This window comes from Maylandia zebra, linkage group LG22 (genome assembly GCF_041146795.1).
Source record: "Maylandia zebra isolate NMK-2024a linkage group LG22, Mzebra_GT3a, whole genome shotgun sequence".
Classification (NCBI taxonomy): domain Eukaryota; kingdom Metazoa; phylum Chordata; class Actinopteri; order Cichliformes; family Cichlidae; genus Maylandia; species Maylandia zebra.
Window position 1 is genome coordinate 49616 of NC_135187.1, and position 19308 is coordinate 68923.

General features: G+C 44.7%; 1 protein-coding gene across 1 annotated transcript; it reads left to right on the forward strand.

Moving 5' to 3' along the window:
- Nucleotides 1-80: 80 nt before the first annotated feature.
- Nucleotides 81-18614, forward strand: LOC101471170 (pleckstrin homology domain-containing family O member 1). Its single transcript, XM_004572222.5, has 10 exons — nt 81-988; nt 2031-2180; nt 8953-9093; nt 11181-11285; nt 11378-11479; nt 11564-11854; nt 11985-12082; nt 12353-12515; nt 15115-15227; nt 15523-18614. The coding sequence occupies exons 1-10, from the start codon at nt 962-964 to the stop codon at nt 16301-16303; spliced, it is 1971 nt and encodes a 656-aa protein (XP_004572279.1). The 5' UTR covers nt 81-961; the 3' UTR covers nt 16304-18614.
- Nucleotides 18615-19308: the final 694 nt, after the last annotated feature.

Here is a 19308-nt window from a genome sequence, read left to right on the forward strand (position 1 = left end):
TTCAGTTGTGTTTGATTTCAGAGGATACTGTTGAAGTAGTGTGTGTGTGTGTGTGTGTGTGTGTGTGTGTGTGTGTGTGTGTGTGTGTGTGTGTGTGTGTATTGGGATATTTTTGTCTTAAAATATTTAAGCCTGATCTTTTTAGGGCAAAGTCAGAGTCAGGATTCAGATTTATCAGGTTAAAATTACAAGAAAGGAAAGGAGGAAAAAATAAAAGGCAGAAAAGGAGATAGGAAATGAATGAAACGGATGAGTAAAAGGTGTGAAAAGAAAGCAGAGACCATGTAAAAGAGAAGGAAGGACAGAGAAATCATGAACACGAAGAAAGAAAAAGAAAACCCTCGCCTCAGTTTAGTTTTATCAATATGTGACCAAATTACAGTCAGAGTGCTTCATACTGTAAAGAAAAGAATGATACTGAGAAAGGCTTGAAGAAACAGAAGAAGAAAACGAGGGTCAATGTTTGAGGAGGAAGAAGAGTGAGAGATGAAGCTCTGAAGTTGAAGTCCAGACTGATCAGGTCACGTTTTATTCTTTGTTCTTAATTATTTGTATTTGAAATAATTAATGATAATCATATTGTATATGATTAGGTTAAAGCATGTCTGACATTTTATTCTTCATCAAAGCGCTGCTGTAGCGCTCCTCTGTCGCCAGGTGGTGCCCTCGGGCTCCTTATACCTCGAGTAGGCTCCGGTGCGCGTCCGCGTGGGACAGCGGGTGCACAGAACGAGCGAGAAAGAACATCTGACTCCAAACGCGCGCGCGCGCAAGGGAGGATGCAGTCTCGGTTCAGACAACAGACGCGGAGCTAAAAAAGACGAAGAAGAACCGGGAGAACCGAGCCAACCCGCCGACACCGGAACCATCGGGACCAGCAGCGGGCTGGGCAGCAGCCGCCGGGCCAAACCTCCTCCCTGTCGGTGTGACTGTGCTGCAAGCCCCGGAGAGGAGGAGGAAGATGAAGAAAAGCAACCAAAGCAGGCGGGTCAGTGAGAGAGAGAGAGCTCAGGATCGATCAGTGTGATCGCTGATCGTTGACTCCGATCGCTGGTGTTTTCTGTCCGTTTGTTTGCGTCACGTGACGCTGCTTTGTGCTTTATTGAAGCTTCATTTTTGTTTAACCATTATTTAAACACATCTCTGACACAAACTGAGCTGAGACAGGTGATGTGAGGTGAGGGTGGTGCAGTGATGCCTCCACCCTGCTCGGAGCTGCAGCTTCGTTCAGGAAGTTTCTCCTTTTTTTGTTCACAAAGAAAATCTGCGGTTTCAACACCATCGATGACGTCACGATGCCGCCATAGCCATGGCTCTTTCTTTTATTTATGTAGTTATTTTTCTTCTCGTTATTTTGTTTTCATTTCATTTCTATTTATGAAGACAATCATTACATGTTTACATCTTTGCCTTGTTTTTATCGTAATTCCTACCTGTGTGCATTTCTCTTATTTGCCAGTATTAGGAATCTGTCAGTATAATTTTATGTGATTGTTTCACACACGTGTTTGAGATTCTTCCCAGTTTAAACGTCTGATGAAAACTGTGTGTAGATCAGGTTCATTCTGCCTCTAATGACCTGTTTGGTATACAGTTTTAGAAAGCTGCAGTGCTCCCATTTTTTCTTTACCTCAGATTTCTTTTTTGTCTCTCGGCCGTTTCGCGTCACCTCTACATTGTTTACTGTTTTTGTTTCCCACCGAGGTCATTTCCTGTTTTTCTGACATAATTTTGTGTCTTCAAATATTACTTGTTTTATATGTCATGTTTATATCTCTCTGGGTAGTTTAATGCCTGGTTTAGTCTCTCTCAGGCCGTTTGCCTGTTTGTGTCTTTGAGCTCGATCCTCTCTGTTGTCTTTATTCTTTGTGGGTCAAATGTTTTCTGTCCTACTCTCATTTGCTTATTGCCTTGCCTCTGTGGGTCTTCCCATCTTTCTTAGATTCTTTTGTTCCTCTTGCATTGTATCTTCATCGGTCTCCGTTGGTCTTTGTGTTTCTCTGAATCCTCCTGTTATCGTTGTGTTGTAGGGTGTTCAGGACTCCGGTCCGCTGCCCGTCCAGCAGCCGGAGAAGGTGGGCTGGATCCGGAAGTTCTGCGGTCGAGGGATTTTCAGGGAGCTGTGGAGGAGTCGGTACATGGTGCTGAGAGGAGACCATCTCTACATCTCAGACAAGGAGGTGAGAACACCAATCAGAGAAACTGGACAGACCCCCTATGGGCTGCTGGTTCCAGTCTGCTGGACAGGCCAGGGAGGACTGTGGGTAGGCTGTGCCAGACGACAGGTTTACCGGGTGCAGCTAATCCGTAGCTCACATCTCTGATCTAGTTTGATATTTTCTCTGTGGTGTGTTGTTCAGATAAAAAGAGCTCAACAGTTAAACAGAGATTGTAGATGCATCATTTACAGATGTTTGCAAGGAGAAACAGGCAGAAGCTGTGAGATGGTCCTAAAGCAGAGTGTTTCTTATTTAAAAGTCATTTTCAGAATTGTAAAACCTTATTGTGGATGTAAGAGCCAAATTATGTGGACAATTTGCATCCAACTCATTGTGTAACATTTTATTTGGTGGTATTTGATGGTTTGGGCCCCAGGAAGACTAGCAACCACTGTTGTGGAAGCTAATGGGGTTCCTTATTAATAAACAAATAAACAATGCAGTAAAAAGACAAAGAAATGTCATGTGAAACAGAGGAAATGGGGATTAATCCAAAGGAAGATGTAAATGTTTGTGGGTTAACGCGTTTGAGGCCGGACCTTGGATTTTCATCAAGTGAGAGGATCTCGGCAGTCCCGCTCTGTTTATTTTCAGCTCTGATGACGCTGAGTCATTTCTAAACAACGGCAAGTCACACAGAGTGATCATGTGACCTCTGATGTCATGTTCTGATTTCAGAAATATGTCCTGAGTGAAGAAGAGACAGACATGATGTTTGTGAACAAACAAGACCTTATCCCACAGAGTGGTTTCATGGCAGCGAGTGCTGTTTTTAATCCTGCCGGCTACACACAGCTGGCAAGGGTCATTTCCAGCTGGGAGGGGTTTCAGGGGCTTCCTGAGGGTATCATCATCTCTGATGTTTCGCCAGAACTCCCTCAAAAGCTGTTTAGGGTTCAAGCAGTAGAAGTGAGCCGCTTTCTCTGAGAGTAGCTCGGCTCTCCTGTAGAGATCAGGTGAAGAGCTCAGTCATTTAAGACTGACTCACTGTACCACTGCTGCTCCTCCACATAGAAAGGAGCCAGTGGAGGACACCTCCCAGGTCAGGTGTTATGGGGCAGATCACAGACACGCTGCAGATATTTCTGTATGGCCCTCAGCTGTCCTGGGAATGCCTCAAGGAGACTGGGAGAGGAAGGTCTGGAAGTCTCTGTCTAAAGTGCTGCCCCCAACAACCAAATAACAGGTAAAAGATGGACATCCCTTATTTTCTCTGTGGTATATGTCCGTATATTCCCTGAACGCAGTGTGGAGGCAGGTGTAAATGTGGCTGCAGCAGGTGTGTTTGGACTAAGAAGTGTTCGCACTGGCCTTATGTAAGCGTCTATTACGCAAGAGCACAGCAAAGATCGTGGACGCTGAGTCAGACTTTGTTCTTGCCAAAACTCTGAGTTTAACTCTCAGGAAGAGGAGGACGACGATGTCTGTCAGCTCGTGGACACATCAGGACACAGGAAATGCCTCGCAGCTGGCTTTGAGCTTCTCTATTTCACAGATAGAAACAAAAAGAAATACAGTAAAGGGAAAAGATGCCTGAGGTCATCAGGATCACACACAAACCTGCCACTCAAAATCCATTCACTCAGTAAAACCAGAGCTCCACCTTCTTATGTACAGTAACCTTGCAGCAGTCATATTATTGGTCATGTAATGTCATCAAAACGCTCCAAAAGGCTCCAACAACACAAACACGATCCAGGGTCCAGTTCAGGTGAAGGCTAGCAGACAGCTAACAGCTACAGCCTTCTGTGTCACCATCCACCTGTCAGTCACAGAGGTCACGCCCCCAATAATGCAAACTTTGATGCACGTGAGCCACAGAAGAATGCAAAGAATGCAACACGGTGAGTTATAAACAGGTGTTATGAAGGAATGAGGAAACGTCAAAGGTGCACTCACGTTTCTTAAAAGTACAAAAAATCAGCTGATTCATGGATTTGTGATGTTTTCATCAGGCTGTCGCCTTTATCCCCATCAAAGTCTCTCAGAAAACATTTTTTATATTTTTGCTTGTATTATTAACTGCATCTATCAAACAAGTCAGTTTTTAAAGAACGCAGCTACACCAAGACTACAGTTAACATTTCATTTCACAGTATTACATGAATCCGAAAAGAAGTCAGAGATGACATTCGCTCCCTTTCTTAGTAAAAATTCTGGAAAAGATGGTGGCTGCACAGGTTTATAGACATCTCAGTGGAAATAACTTGTACGAACAGTTTCAGTCTGGCTTCTGTTCATGTCACAGTACAGAAACAGCCCTAGTAAAAATCACCAATGATCTTCTGCTTGCAGCTGACTCTGGACTCATTCTCCTTGACCTTACAGCAGCTTTTGACACTATCTCCCACTGCATCTTTCTTCACAGATTAGTATCTATTGGCATCAATGGTACAGTACTCTCCTGGTTTACCTCGTATCTCTCTGGCCGCTCACAGTTTATTCAATTACTCACTCAAAGATCAGGATCTACTCCAGTTAATTCTGGTGTATCCCAAGGCTCTGTCCTGGGTCCTTTACTTTTTATCATCTATCTCCTACGCCTAGGTAATATTTTCAGGAAGCATAACAATCAAGGTCTGGTTTACTCACAACTTTCTTAAACTTAATGGCAATAAAACAGAATTCATTTTAATAGGCACCAGATCAAAACTGACTAAAGTCCCAACCTTTCATTATCCATTGATAACTCTGATGTCACACCCTGCCCTCAGGTTAAGAGTCCATATTTATCCGATCTTCTCCATACATACTCACCCCCTCGTACACTCCGCTCTTCTTCCTGCTTCCCTTCTGTCTGTTCCACCTGCTCGCCTGACTACTATGGGACTCAGAGCCTTTAGTTCGGATGCACTTCCACCAGATCTCCGTACCACAAACTCTCTCACCACTTTTAAATCACGTCTCAAAACCATCTATTCAGAATTGCATACACCTGATCTGTCTTAGTCCATTTTTACCTTGGTCAGCCTTAATACTTTTGTGCTTGTGGGGTTTTTTTTAACCTTAGGAGCTTGGAAAGAAAAGCGTCTGGACTTCTTTAAGTTGATTGAAGAAGTTTCAGCTCTCATCCAAAGAGTGTCGTCTACATACCTGTACCAGTGGCTGGGTACTCTCCCTTTAAAAGAGCCAAGAGCCTTCCTTTCCACTTCCTCCATGTAAAGGTTGGCTACAATAGGTGACACGGGGGAGCCCATGGCACAGCCATGTTTTTGTCCGTAGAAACCCTCATTATATTTGAAATATGTAGTGGTAAGGCAGAGGTCGAACAATGTGCAAATCTGATCGGGGGGTGAAGTTGGTCCTGTCTTCCAAGGAGCTGTGATATATAAGGCGGTCAATGATTTTGTCCTTTTCAAGGTTTTGAAGCCAAGCTATAACTTTCTTTTTGTAGCTGCTTGTGGGTCTTGCTTTAAGGCTTCGTTGGTATTGTTGTCACTGAGGAGAGTAGTGATCTTTGTGTGGTAATCTGTAGTGTTTAGGATCACGGTGCATCTTCCCTTATCAGCTGGTAATATAGTGATGTTGTGGTCTTTGCTCAGGGAAGCGACGGCCTTCTTTTCTTGTATTGTGAGGTTAGACGGAGGGACTTTGGCACTGGAGAGGGTGGCTAAGACTTTCATCCTGATTTGCCTGCTTCTGTTGGCAACCTCAACACTGAAGTTTACCGGAAGCCCACACACACGGACCAGTACCTCCTCTTTGACTCCCATCACCCTCTGGAGCACAAACTTGGAGTAATCAGGACCCTACACCACCGGGCAGAACATGTTCCCTCTAAGCCTGAAGGGAAAAAGAAGGAACACACACATGTAAAGGAAGCACTCAAAACGTGCGGCTATCCTAAATGGGCGTTCTTAAAGTCAGCAAAGAGGCAGAGAAAAGAAGACCAGACACCAGCGAGGGAGGATAAGAAGGACAGACGCAACAACATTGTCATCCCCTATGTAGCCGGTGTATCAGAAAAACTCAGGAGAGTTTTCTCCAAGCATGACATCCCAGTGTATTTCAGACCCAGCAACACACTCAGAGACAAACTGGTTCACCCGAAAGACAAAACTCCAAAACACAAACTTAACAATGTGGTGTATGCTGTACAGTGCAGCGAGGAATGCTCAGACCTCTACATTGGAGAGACCAAACAGCCACTTCACAAGCGCATGGCACAACACAGAAGAGCCACCTCCACAGGACAAGACTCAGCAGTCCATCTGCATCTTAAGGATAAAGGTCACTCTTTCGAGGATGTTCACATGTTGGACAGAGGACAGATGGTTTGAAAGAGGAGTGAAAGAAGCATCTATGTCCACTGTGAGCGACCATCTTTGAACAGAGGCGGGGGTTTACGACACCAACTCTCTGCCATCTATAATCCAGTTTTGAGATCCTTCCCAGACGCCTTAACGCCCACTCACATCCTGGGCCATCTGACCTCAGGAATTCGCATGATAAGGTGGGGCCAGGTTTCACAATGAGCTCACCCGAAACCCTGGCTGATTGGGACCCACACCCGTTTTCACACCTCGGCTCATGTGATTAGGTAGAGGATCATCAGGGGTCCTTTTGTCCTTCTGTGGGGGGATACTCCCACTGGGTTTAAATGTGGGACTCCCCACCATGTGACCTTAGAACTGAAGAAGCTTCTCGGATGAGAGGTGAAACGTCTTCAAGCAACTTAAAGAAGTCCAGACGCTTTTCTTTCCAAGCTCCTTAGACTACGATGACCTGGATGACTGAGAACCTTCACAGACATTTTTTTAACCGTATGTCTAAATTTTATTTTGCCATGTTTATTATATTTTATTGCTGCTATTGTTCTTGGGTTATTGTAAGGTGACCTTGAGGGTCTGAAAGGCGCCTATAAATAAAATGTATTATTATTATTAACGTCAATTTTACTTTAACACAAGCATGAAAAGATTATGTCTATTGATCAAATCTCAAAACCTTTTTTAATGCAAGTTTTATATGGATTGTTTTGAATTCAGTGATAAGATAAGAAGAACTTTGTTTATCCCGTTGGAAATTCTTTTGTCAGAGCCATGCTCAGTGCAGCAAGAGAAAGAGAGGAACAGAGGAATAAAGATGTACAATAAGAATTGTAGGATACAGTAGGATAGTGCAAATATAATATCAAAATAACTCAAAGTAACAATATGAATATATCAGGTAAAATAAAATAACATAACTATCAGTGCAGGTGATAAAAAACGTGGCGTAGTATTGTGTAATGAATAAAAAGAGAGTAGCAGTGTGTGATGGGGGATGAAACAAACATTCAGTAACATACAGATAAGTACGAGATTTATTCTGCTGTGAGCAGCAGAGTAATGACTCACGTTAACCCAGAGAGAGAGTGTGTGTGCTTGTGACTTGTTCCATCATTACTCGTCATATTTCATCTTGTTCCTGTTCTTCAGCAGTACGCTAACCCAGAACTTTTTAACGTACATGCCTGAGGGAGGACTCGCTGTGTGTGTGTTTCTGCTCTGTGACAACCATTTTTACTGTTTAACTGTCATTGTTGGGAGTGTTTTGGTTTGTGAGGACATTTCTGTTTTTGGACACACATTATTTTGTTTACACTGATTCTTGTGGACCGTTCAGAAACGGTGTTGGAATTAATCTTTCAATCTATGCTTTTAGTCTGATAGTGATTTCAGCATGAGTTCCTGCCCCAAGTGGTGGAGTTTAAGTATGACGGGGTCTTGTTCACGAGTGACGGGAGAAGGGAGCGGGAGATCAACAGACGGATTGGTGCAGCGGCTGCAGTGATGCGGACGCTGTACCGGTCTGTTGTGGTGAAGAGAGAGCTGAGTGTAAGACCAAAGCTCTCGATTTACCGGTCGATCTACGTCCCTGTCCTCACCTATGGCCACGAGCTGTGGGTAGTGACCAAAAGAACAAGATCGCGGATACAAGCGGTGGAAATGAGCTTCCTCCAAAGGGTGGCTGGTCTCTCCCTTAGAGATCGGGTGAGAAGTTCGGCCATTCGGGAGAGGCTCAGAGTAGAGCCGCTGCTCCTCCACATCGAAAAGAGCCAGCTGAGGTAGTTCGGGCATCTGACCAGGATGCCTCCTGGGCGAGGTTTTCCGGGCATGTCCCACCAGGAGGCCCCGGGGCAGACCCAGGACACGCTGGAGAGATTATATCTCTCGGCTGGCCGGGGAACCCCTTGGTGTTCCCCCGGATAAACTGGAGGAGGTAAAACGGTCAGATGGCCCTTTAATCTCAGGTGTGTTCACAGATCTCAGACAGCAGCTGCTCAGTGTGTTCAGCCAGCTGTTAACAAGCAGTGTGACACACACACACACTCCTTTGTCACTGCATCTGTGCTAGCGTGTATGCAGAGCGTTATTAGAGACACACAGAATTCATTCATCTCTAATCTCAGATTATTTTAACTTGCATGCTTCCTCTAAACCAGGGGTGTCCAACTCCAGGCCTCGAGGGCCGGTGTCCTGCAGGTTTTACATGTGTCCTTGATCCAACACAGCTGATTTAAATGGCTAAATGACCTCCTCAACATGTCTTGAAGTTCTCCAGAGGCCTGGCAATGAACTTATCATGTGGTTCAGGTGTGCTGACCCAGGGGACACGGCCCTCGAGGCCTGGAGTTGGACACCCCTGCTGTAAGCTGTCCTGTACACTTATGTTCTTCCATCATGAACCTGCAGAACTGATCGCTGTTATTTGTAAACCATGCTGATGCAGGTGTGTTTTTGTGTTTCAGGTGAAAGATGAACGTAAGGCTCAGGAAGTGTTCGACCTGGCTGATTACGAGCGCTCCGAGGAGCTGAGGAAGGCCAAGAGCCGCAGCAAGAAGAACCACAGCCGCTTCACGGTGCTGCGCTGCAAGCAGCCGGGAAACACCGTGAGTCCACCTGTCCGGCTGTTTACCTGTCGTCTTGAGTGTAACTAACAGAATTACAGAATATGTGTGTCAGTGTTTTTGTCTCGCGCCTCAAGTTTCTGGTTTCATGGAGCATCTGATCCAAAAGTGAAACCTCTGTCCGCGCCCATCTTTTCGTGTCTTGGTGTTCGGAGATTATGCTGTCCTGCTTGACCTCGATGGTGGAGTTCCTCCTACATGTGCCTCAGGATTGGTGGATAAGATTTGAGATGTCCTGCCCCATCTGTGTTCTGCGATTGGCTGAGCTGCATGCTTTTTGTTCCTATTCTGAACAGGTTTAATCTGCAGAATCCAATTAGACTGCCAGAGGATGAGTCAGAGCGGAATAATCCCAGAAACTACTGCAGTTTGTCACGCTCTGCTCTTTCTACTTCTACGATTTGACCTTCAGCTTTAATTTAATAAAACAAGAATCTACATTCTGATTGTATAGAGTCAGGATCAGGGTCATTACCTCAGAGGGTTAAATAAACTTTGTGTGTAAATTTGTGTTGGGCCGCAACAAACACTCTATAAAATTTCTAGATGTGAAAAAATTGATGTTTGAGTTCATTTAGAGATCCTACAACTGGAGGTAGAGTAGATGTATTTGGCTAAGGATGATGAAGACGAAGCTGCCAGGCAGGAGCAAAAGAGCAAGGCCTTAAAGAAGATTCATGGATGTAGTGAAGGAGGACATGCAGAGGATGGTGTGACAGAGGAGGATGCTGGGATAGGAGGAGACTAATGCTGGGCTTACACTGTGCAATTTTTGGCCCATTTTGAGCCGAGTTTTGAGTCGTGCGACCGTTTTGGCGATCGGCCCGATTTTGGCCTTCATTGTGCGTCGTGCATTGTGTAGTATGCGTGGGGTAACGAGAAGCGATTAACACCTCACGACCAGCTCCCGATCATCAGTCGCTTGGTCGCGAGGATTTCAAACCGGTTTGAAATCCTCGCGACCGTCGTGAGGGTGTCACCGCAGTTTCTCACACTGCGCACATGCAAACACAAATGGCAGTGAAAAAGACGGCGCAGCACGGCTGTGCAGCGTGTGATCTGGACACAAGCGATGGAGGTACAACTTGTAGAACTGTGGCAAGCTCATCCGAGCCTTTTCCATGTAGCCTCACAAAATTATCACGACCACAACAACCGTGAAAATAGTTGGATTTACATCGCTGCTCAATCACAGCTGCCTGATCAATGTTTTTCATTAGCAATTTAGCAAAGTTGATGGTGGTGGTGTGTCTGTGTGAGTGAAAGACAGAGAGGAAGAGCGAGCGACCGAATTTCTGTTATAACCTTCATTTTATGGACGCACAGTGTGAGCACTCGGGTCGCATCAGAGCATCGGGCCGTATAGTGTGAGACCTGCATCGTGACCTATGAACTTCTAACCCCTGCGAGTCAATCGTACAGTTTGAGCAGGAGCTGAATCGCGCGACTGAAAAAAATCGCACAGTGTCTGCCCAGCATAAGGTAGATCATCCATCGTGGCGCCCACTAAAGCATGGGGTGTCCAGCTCCAGGCCTCGAGTGCCGGTGTCCAGCAGGTTTTAGATCTCACCCCTGAATCAAATGATTACCGGGTAGTTTATTACCAGGCTTGTGGAGAACTTCAAGACATGTTGAGAAGGTCATTTAGCTATTTTAATCAGCTGTGATGGATCAAGGACACATCTAAAACCTGCAGGACACCGGCTCTCGAGGCCTGGAGTTGGACACCTGTGCCCTAAAGGGAGCAGCTGAAACTCATAGAACAACACATAACCTTAAAACTTAAAAGAATGTAAGTACTTCTCAGAGTATGTGTGCTTCTCTAATGGCTTTCTGTAAATGTATCATTTACTTGCTACAACATGGCAAGTTCCAACGTATGGTGGGAGCTATCTGGTGAAGCTAATGTGCCTTAAAGAAAACTCAAATAAAAAGTAAAAAACCCAATAAAATATGGATGTTTCATCAGCTGCAAGACTCAAAAACTGACATTTAAGTTCTTGCACCATTTCAGGGGTAAACTATGTATTTCATATGACATCAGATTGGTAAGAATATTCTTTTTGCAGGCTCCAAACCTCGTGTTTCTGGCTGTGAGCCCTGAGGAGAAAGAATCATGGGTAAACGCCCTCAGCATCGCCATCATCAAAGCGAAGAACAGAGTTTTGGATGAGGTGCGGGCTGCTTTTTTCATGGATTCAAATGTTTTAATAACACCTCGGCCACCTTTTTTAACAGGGTGTTAACTCAGTTTGTCTGCGTACAGGTGACCATTGAGGAGGACAGCACGCTGGTTCATCCCACCAGAGATCGAGCAAAGATCCCTTATGGTCGCCGGCTGCCGACCAAAGGACATCTCATGGCCGTGGTACTGGGAGCCTTTTTTCCATCTGTCTTGTGGTCTGAATGTTAAGATAATGTTATTGCTATTAAAGTCATGTTCTCACTGCAGGCATCCACCTCTTCCCATGGCATGCTGACACTCGACCTGGTGGCCGAAGAGGATGTTTTTTCACACGACTACGATGGCGACTGGAATAACAGCTTTCGGGTCGACCTGCAGGGGGGCGGGTCTTGTGGACAGATTGGAGTAGGTCGTCAGCGAGCTGGAACAGACGTATCAAAGCTGCGGATGACATCCAAGGAGCCCAAAGTGAAGACTAGCAGTCTGCCCAGGGGCAGTGAGCGGTCCTGGGGAAAGCATCTGGAGGCCTCCAAGGTCCACAAGTCTCCACAAATAGAGGTGGGCCCTTCAGATCCACATTAACCTTTTTTTACTTCTGGAAGCATGTGGCTTCAAGTTTTTATTGAATATCTTTGCTAAAATGAGCACTAAATCGCGACACCTACCTGAATAGAATGTTACCTTTCAGGTTCTCCAGGCTCAGTATCGAACGCCACAGCCAGGGAAGAGGTTCAGTATGCAGGGCCGGAGTCGCTGTGCCTCCATGGATGAAGTCCTCTCATCCAGGTATGACCTGGTAATAAACAAAGTTAGGGAGTAAACAGACGCAGAGTTCAGGCTTTCTTCTGCAGAGTATCAGGCTGTCAGGTATTCAGGATACTCAGGAGAAGTAGAGTCCATGGTTAAAGTCAGTGTCTGGCCTGCTGGACTCACTACTGCTCAAGTCTGACTGAACCAGTGAAACCCATTTCAGTGTCTTTGACCTTTATGTCTTGAAATTTTGAAACATCACCTTCTCCACTCTTCTGTCACCCTAACCCTCTTCCTTTTCTCTAGACCAGTAATGATTCGCTCAGAGTTCTGCTCTGCTGTTGGGCGATGTCCAGCTGAAGTGGAAGCGGGAGTCGAGGCCTCGGCCCAGCCTTTGGGTCAGATCCAGAGCCTTATTGCCCAGAGGATGCAGCGAGCTCAGGAATTGCTGGAGGAGATGAGACTGCAGGTTTGACTGCTTCATTCATAAATGTATAGATTCGTTTACTGATCATTTTCATGATGTCAACTGGCTTAGGTGGCAATTATTTTTTATAAGATAAATGACAATACTTGTGCTTTGGATTGACACTTTTAGGTCCACCAGGTGGAAGTTCTATTAATCAGACCACAACAAAACCTGAACTATAGCACTGACATTAGTTCACTTTGTCACAGCCGATTGGATTTGCTGCCGGTAGTGGACGTTTGTGGATGTGCAGGATAAGCCATGTAAACAATAAACTTCGCTACCCTTGCAATCAGGCACCACAAATGCCTGACATACCTGTCATCACAAGACTGCTCCAGTTGAGTGAATAACTGGAGCTGGCGGGGCCGTCAGCGTTGGACGACCCCGTGTCACCGCTGAATGCATCGCAGATGCTACATTCTGCTAAAGGTCATGAACACATCCCAACACACTGCCCCAATAGGTTATTAAAGCCTGGCCAATCTGTCCCCAGAATTAAGGGGTGCACAGGATAACTGCAGCCTTTATTGTACAATCAAAACTGCTCCCAACGATCATAGATGTTTACATCTGCGCTGTAACTGCAATCATTTAATCAACCAATTCGCACTACAACCTGGTTTGCCTCTTATCTGTAGTTAATTTAATTTAATTTAATAACTGTACAGCACACTGTTTATAGTAACCATTGTCCTTGATGTAAATATGTAAGAAGACATTGTGTGTTTCTGTGTCCTGTGTACTGTTTGTATGTGTGTCTTTCTGGCTGCTGTTACAACCAAATTTCCCCTTGTGGGACAATTAAAGGATTAAAGGATTATTCTATTCACTGACCTTGCATTTAATTTGCAGTGGCACTATGGGATATTATGTATGTCCTCATACATACACACTTAACCTCCACACACTCAGCCTCCAGCAATGCCCCGGATCGAACCACGGTCTGCAGCCTGTGTCCACTAAGGCTGGCCTTGGTACCTTATCCGTACACTGTATGTCCCTCTCAGACCAAGGGAGGGTGTTGGAGGGCCTGGACACATAACACCCTGCCCACCAACACCACATATCTCTCTGACCTGGTTCAGATCACCATCCCATCTCGGTGTCTCAGATCTTCTTCTTCTCTTTCTCTCTCTGTCCCCTCCCCGTCTTGCCACCATGGGGAGCAGGGCTTTCAGCTGCTCCACGACTCTGGATTCCCTTCCTCCTGATTTAAGAAATATCTCTTCCTTTTCTCTCTTTAAGTCCCAACTCAAAACTCGTTCAAAATAGCTTATCCCATTATTATTATTATTACATACCGCTCTGTCATCCAGCCCCAGGATTGTCCTTAAAAGGGGAGGCATGATTACATGATGAGGTCAGGTGTGTGCGTCAGCCTCCCTGACACCACCCTTCCTCTGTGGCTGAGCTACAAACCACGCTACGCCACAAACAGAATGAACTCTTTGGGATTTCCTTACCTGGATGATTGAGCATACATCAAGTTAGCTTATGGTTATTTTGCAAGCACTAGCAGGACAAATTCTCTTCCTCCGCCCTGTACCCTGTTTCATCTCCATCAAAGATGAGCCCAACCACGGTGGTGTCGTCTGCTGCCAACAGGCTCTGCTGGTCTTTGTAGTTGGTGAGAGCTTGGTTACCTCTTCACACCTGGCAGGGGTTGTTATCAGTGAGGAAGCCCTCTACGCTTCTCCTGTAGGCCTCCTTGTCCTGTTTGATGTCTGTCCTCTGGTAGCGCTGTAAAGAGAACTGTCCCTCAGCCTGAAGGCTGAGTTCTGATCAGAGCCGGGCCTTCAGATTTCGTGCCTTATTAAAGTCCCCAGCAACAATATGGATGCCCTCCGGGTGCTCTCTTTGCTGTTTAGGTGTTGTTGGAGGTGGTTGAGTGGCGAGCTAACGTCAGCATTGCGGGGGGCAGCTGTAAACAATGGTAACTATGACTACCATTAGCTTGCAAGGTAGAAGGGCCTGAACTGATTGGACATGAGCTCCAAGTCCCGTGAGCACTGACTGTATATAACTCTACTGTTACAGCACCAGTAGTCTCTCCGCCCTTTCCCTTACAGGAGTCTTTGTTGTGGTCCCGATGGTGTAGGCTCTGGCCCGATAACTCCACTGAGGCATTAAGGATTTTTGGATGGTGTCAGCACTCAGTTACAATCTGTAGACGACACGGTTGTAGTAAATCTCTGATTGTAGCTGTTTCGTTTGCAAGGGATCTGGCGTTGGTGTTGAAGATGGACAGAAGCGGGGTTTGTAGTGTTGTTTTCACAGCTGGACCTGATAGCCAGCTCTGCTTCTCCACTTTTGTTTCCTCTCCTTGCGCTGTCTGCAACGCTTGGCGCTCCCAACAATAACCCACGGAGCCCTGATGGTCTTGAAACTCAGGTGGAATAATGTCAGTCCAATCCAATGTAAAGGTTCAGGCTGACGCCGATGTCGATTAGTTCCCGACAGCTGAAAGTAATCAGTGCATTGCAGGAAGAAAAAGAGAAATAAACAACACAAAAAGGGTACACAGTAGCTGGGAGCACTGTGCCCCTATACATCAGCACGTGCTGCCATCTTATATGGGTAATGTTGTTTCTGACAGGAGCTGCAGAAGACCAAAGCAGAGCGAGAACGAGAGGGCAGTTCACCTTATCTGAAGGGCATCAACTCTCCTCGACTCCATCACCTCAGGGGCTCAGAGTCACCTCACTCCAGGTCAGTTTTAGCACCTTAATTAATAATTGACATTATTGATTAGTTCACATCAATATTTGTGTTTTGATTTGCAAAGCAGATATATAAAATGTAGACTGCATATCCCAAAATCAAATTCCAAAAAGACTTTTCCCATGATCTGTCCGTTACAGTATGTTTGATGCAGTACCAAACATATTTGTGTTTGTGGTACTGCAGTTTGTAAAGAAGAAAACACAAAGTTCTCAAATGGTTGGAAAGATTAATTTAATACTGATTGTTGAACTTAAAATCAGATTTTTGTCGCCATCTTTAGCAGGTCATCGGGATCTCCGAGGAGCCGGAGCAGCGACTCTCCTCGCCTCAGAGGAAGAGAATCTCCTCGGTCCAAAGCCAAGAAGAATCGGTCCAAAGGAACTGACTCACCTCACTCCAGAGGATCCCATGCAGCCGCTGCTAAAGTCAGCGACTCTCCCAGGCTGAGTGGCTCTCCTCGGTCAAAGAGCACCGATGCAGCTCGATCTCCAAAACTCAAAGGACCATCCGCTGCCTCTCCCAACAAGCAAGGCAGCTCTCCAATACAGAAGCCATCCGACTCGCCTCTGAGCGTCGGACGATCTGACTTCTCTCAGGTTAAAGGATATGGTTCGCCACAAGGCAGTGAGACCGACTCTCCTCATCTAGGGAGCAATGAGGAGTCTCCTCTTCAGAGCCAGAACTCCCCGACCCTGTCCAGATCCTTCGAGTCCTCACAACCAACAACCCTTGACAGCCACCACCCCTCCCCACCTCCACCAGCCACCCAGCTGTCTGAGGATAACTCGGAGGTGGAGCAGAGGCGTGCCGAGGCTGAGCGGCTCCTGGAAGAGGCTGTGTCCTCGTGGAAGGAGGCGCAGGAGGTCCTGCAGGAGGTGAAGGAGCTCCAGAGCCAGACGCTGCGGCGGCAGCGTAGGAGGACCTATGAGAAGATGGCATCGGCAGCAGCGGCCGCTGGTATACCTGCACCGAGCGGCGCGGCAGAAGAAATGGACACGCTCATCTCGCCGACATCACCAGAGGACAAGGAAGATTCAGAGACACCTGAACGAGGAGTTTGAGTGTTCAGCAGTGACTTCTCGATGGAAGTAGCAGCGTTTCTTCAGCACGCAAACAGAAGCCTGCTTCAAATTCTGTCTCCATGTTTTAATCTGCGGACGGTGCACGTGACCACACAGAGCAGGATTGTTTCTGGGAGGGTTAATGGCTTAATCCTCCACAGTGCACTAAACAGGAAGTGTGTGTGTGTGTGGCAGATGTTTGACGGGGACCCTTTCCCCTTCTCTTCCTCCAATGGTGCTGCATGTTTATCTTCTTTCTCCGTCCTCCTGAAGGCAAAAAGATTTTCTGTTTATCTGTTGAACATTTTTGTTTTGTTTTTTTGAAGAAAACCTTTTCAAGATAAGATGTCAGCGTTTGTACATCAAGAAACTTTTTGAATTAGTCACTGAAGCACACTACGAGCACAGAGGGGAGTCTGCTGGAAGTTTCCCCAGACTTTCACTCCGATAAAACATTCATGTATTTACTAATGTCATTGCTAATCTTCAAAGTTGTTGCTCTCTGCTTTCACTGTAGCAGAGATTCCTGTAAACGTCCTTCCAGCTCTTTTTAACCTCACAGGATTTTTGTAATCTGTGGATTTTTCTCAAAAATCAGGGAGTTTAATGTTAAACAAAGACACGAGAAGCAATAATGACACAAAGTCTTTACCTGTTCATGTGTTGCAGTTTACAAAAAAGAACTCAAACTCTGCATTCTGCAAAAAAAGCGGAATTTTAATTTGCACACTTGAAGCCCAGCAGATGCTGGATAGCATCAACCAATAAACAGCTGACATATTTGTTGTACACAGTGAGACATTTGCTTTAATGAAACATACATGTGACATAGAAAAAGGCTCAATAAAGTCTAATAAACAAACAAACAAAAAGTGTGCCAGCACATCCACCAAATATAAGAAATACGAGCCTTTAATCATCTACACAATAAAGTTACTACTTCAGTATATTTACGTTCCTGTTTATCTCTTTAAATATTAGTGTAGATAATTTACTATTAAAGCTCATAAAGAATTTAGGAATATAATGGAGACTTAAAGATACAAAAATTACATGGAAATTATATAAATCAGCAAAACTAGTTAATTGGAAAACAAGTAGGTAAACAAACCAATGAGAAGGATGAATGAATTTGTTGGTAACAAATGAATAAACAGTGGAACAGACACGTTAATCAAAGGTTAAAAGAAAATACAATTAGTAATGTCAGTTTGTGTTGCCTACATAAAAGATTTATTACATTTAGTGTTTTCAAGGCAATTGATTTGTTACTGTTTATTCATCAGGTTAAGTCCTTTGTAGTTTCTGTCCTCCAAATAAACCCATTTGGGTTTGTTGTTAATCATGTTCTGAATACGAATGTGCTGGCAGCTCAGGCATAAACATGCCCAACATGTGATGCATCTGTTAAATGTGTTTCACTGGCAGAAATACCTTTCTGAGATTGTTTTTGTTCAGCTGCACGATAATAATCGCCCGTTTTTACCAGTTTATCAGTGTAGCGCCAGATCATCAAATATTTACAGGAACTTTAATATACAAAGAAATATTCATAATCTGTACTGTAAACTTTGTTGTGTCACTATGTGCTGAATACTCAGAGACTAATTTCACTTCTACAAAGCTCCACATTTATGCATTTATAAACTTTGAAGCAATGAAAACTGTAACGTTAGCTGCAGCCAAACAGTTCAGTCTCCAGTTAAAGTTTAACGTGTCCTGCTCATCTGCAGCATGACTCCTCACACTGCAGATACACACAACAGCCATTTTATTGGTCAGATGGTGTCATTAAAAATGGCATCAACGGCACAAACGCAGTCGGGAGGTCCAGTTCAGGGACTCAAGTTAGTCTCAAATCACGAGACGCTACAGCATTGGAGATTTTTATACCAGACTTTCACTTTAAGGTCCTGTCTCTTTGAACAGCCCCCAAAACCCCTGCAGAGGTGCAGCTCCCAGGGCACAGAGCTTTACCTCATAGTCAAAGGTTTACGTGAAATTCAAACTTGTACTTCCTCTGTAGGTTCTGGTACTGAAAGCTTGACAGCTTGATTTGTGGTTCCTGTTGAACAGATTTTATTTCTCTTGATCTTTTTGCACATTTGAGCACTGAAAGACTACATCACGCCAGAAATCTTTGGACTATGAGAAAAGATTCTGATGTAGTTTGAATGACTGCACCTTGTTCCTTCACGTTTGTTAAATTATGGAATACATTATTTAAATGTTCTTTTTCTGATGTAAATCTGTATGGTAATGTTTTTGAATCATTGTAAACAGCATTGCTTTCGAGGTAAATGGCACCAAACGAACACTGATGATTTTCTTGTGGGGAGCATCCAGGGCTCGTCTTCACATGCAAACTACAAATAAGCTAAACTGGTGGAGGGATGAGAGTGTTCACCAGACTCTGTTCATCTCTTTTATTTGTGTTTACAGACAGCAGGAAGTATCCTGTCAACATGTCAGCTCTTTATGATTTAGGGCTTTTGGACCATTAAAGCTTCCATACTTTAGGCTGACATCATCATACTGTCCACATTTATTCATAGACATCGCGCTCAGCTCCAGGTGTGTGCGCTTTATGGTCATGAATTTCATAGACAGCTGTGGATTTCATATTTTTAGGTCTTTTTGTATCGAGGGTAGAAACAGCCAAATTCAGAAATATACATATATATTAGGGGTGCAACGATACACAAAATTCACGGTTTGGTTCGATACTTTGGTGTCACAGTTCGATATTCTTTCGATACAAAAAAAAATGTTCATGCCTTTTTAATTTGTCATTTATTAAAATTATAAATATATATTTTAACTCAAAAGTACAGTTTTTAAATTTAATGTTGCTGAAACAAAAAAGTAATAAAAATAAATAAATATATCTCAGGGCTCGCAAAATTTCAAAATCCCTGGTAGCCCTTCGGGCAGGAACTCTTCAGTTTTTGGTAGCCTAAAATAAATTTAAGTAACCTGAATAAAAAAAGAGAGCAATTTTTTGA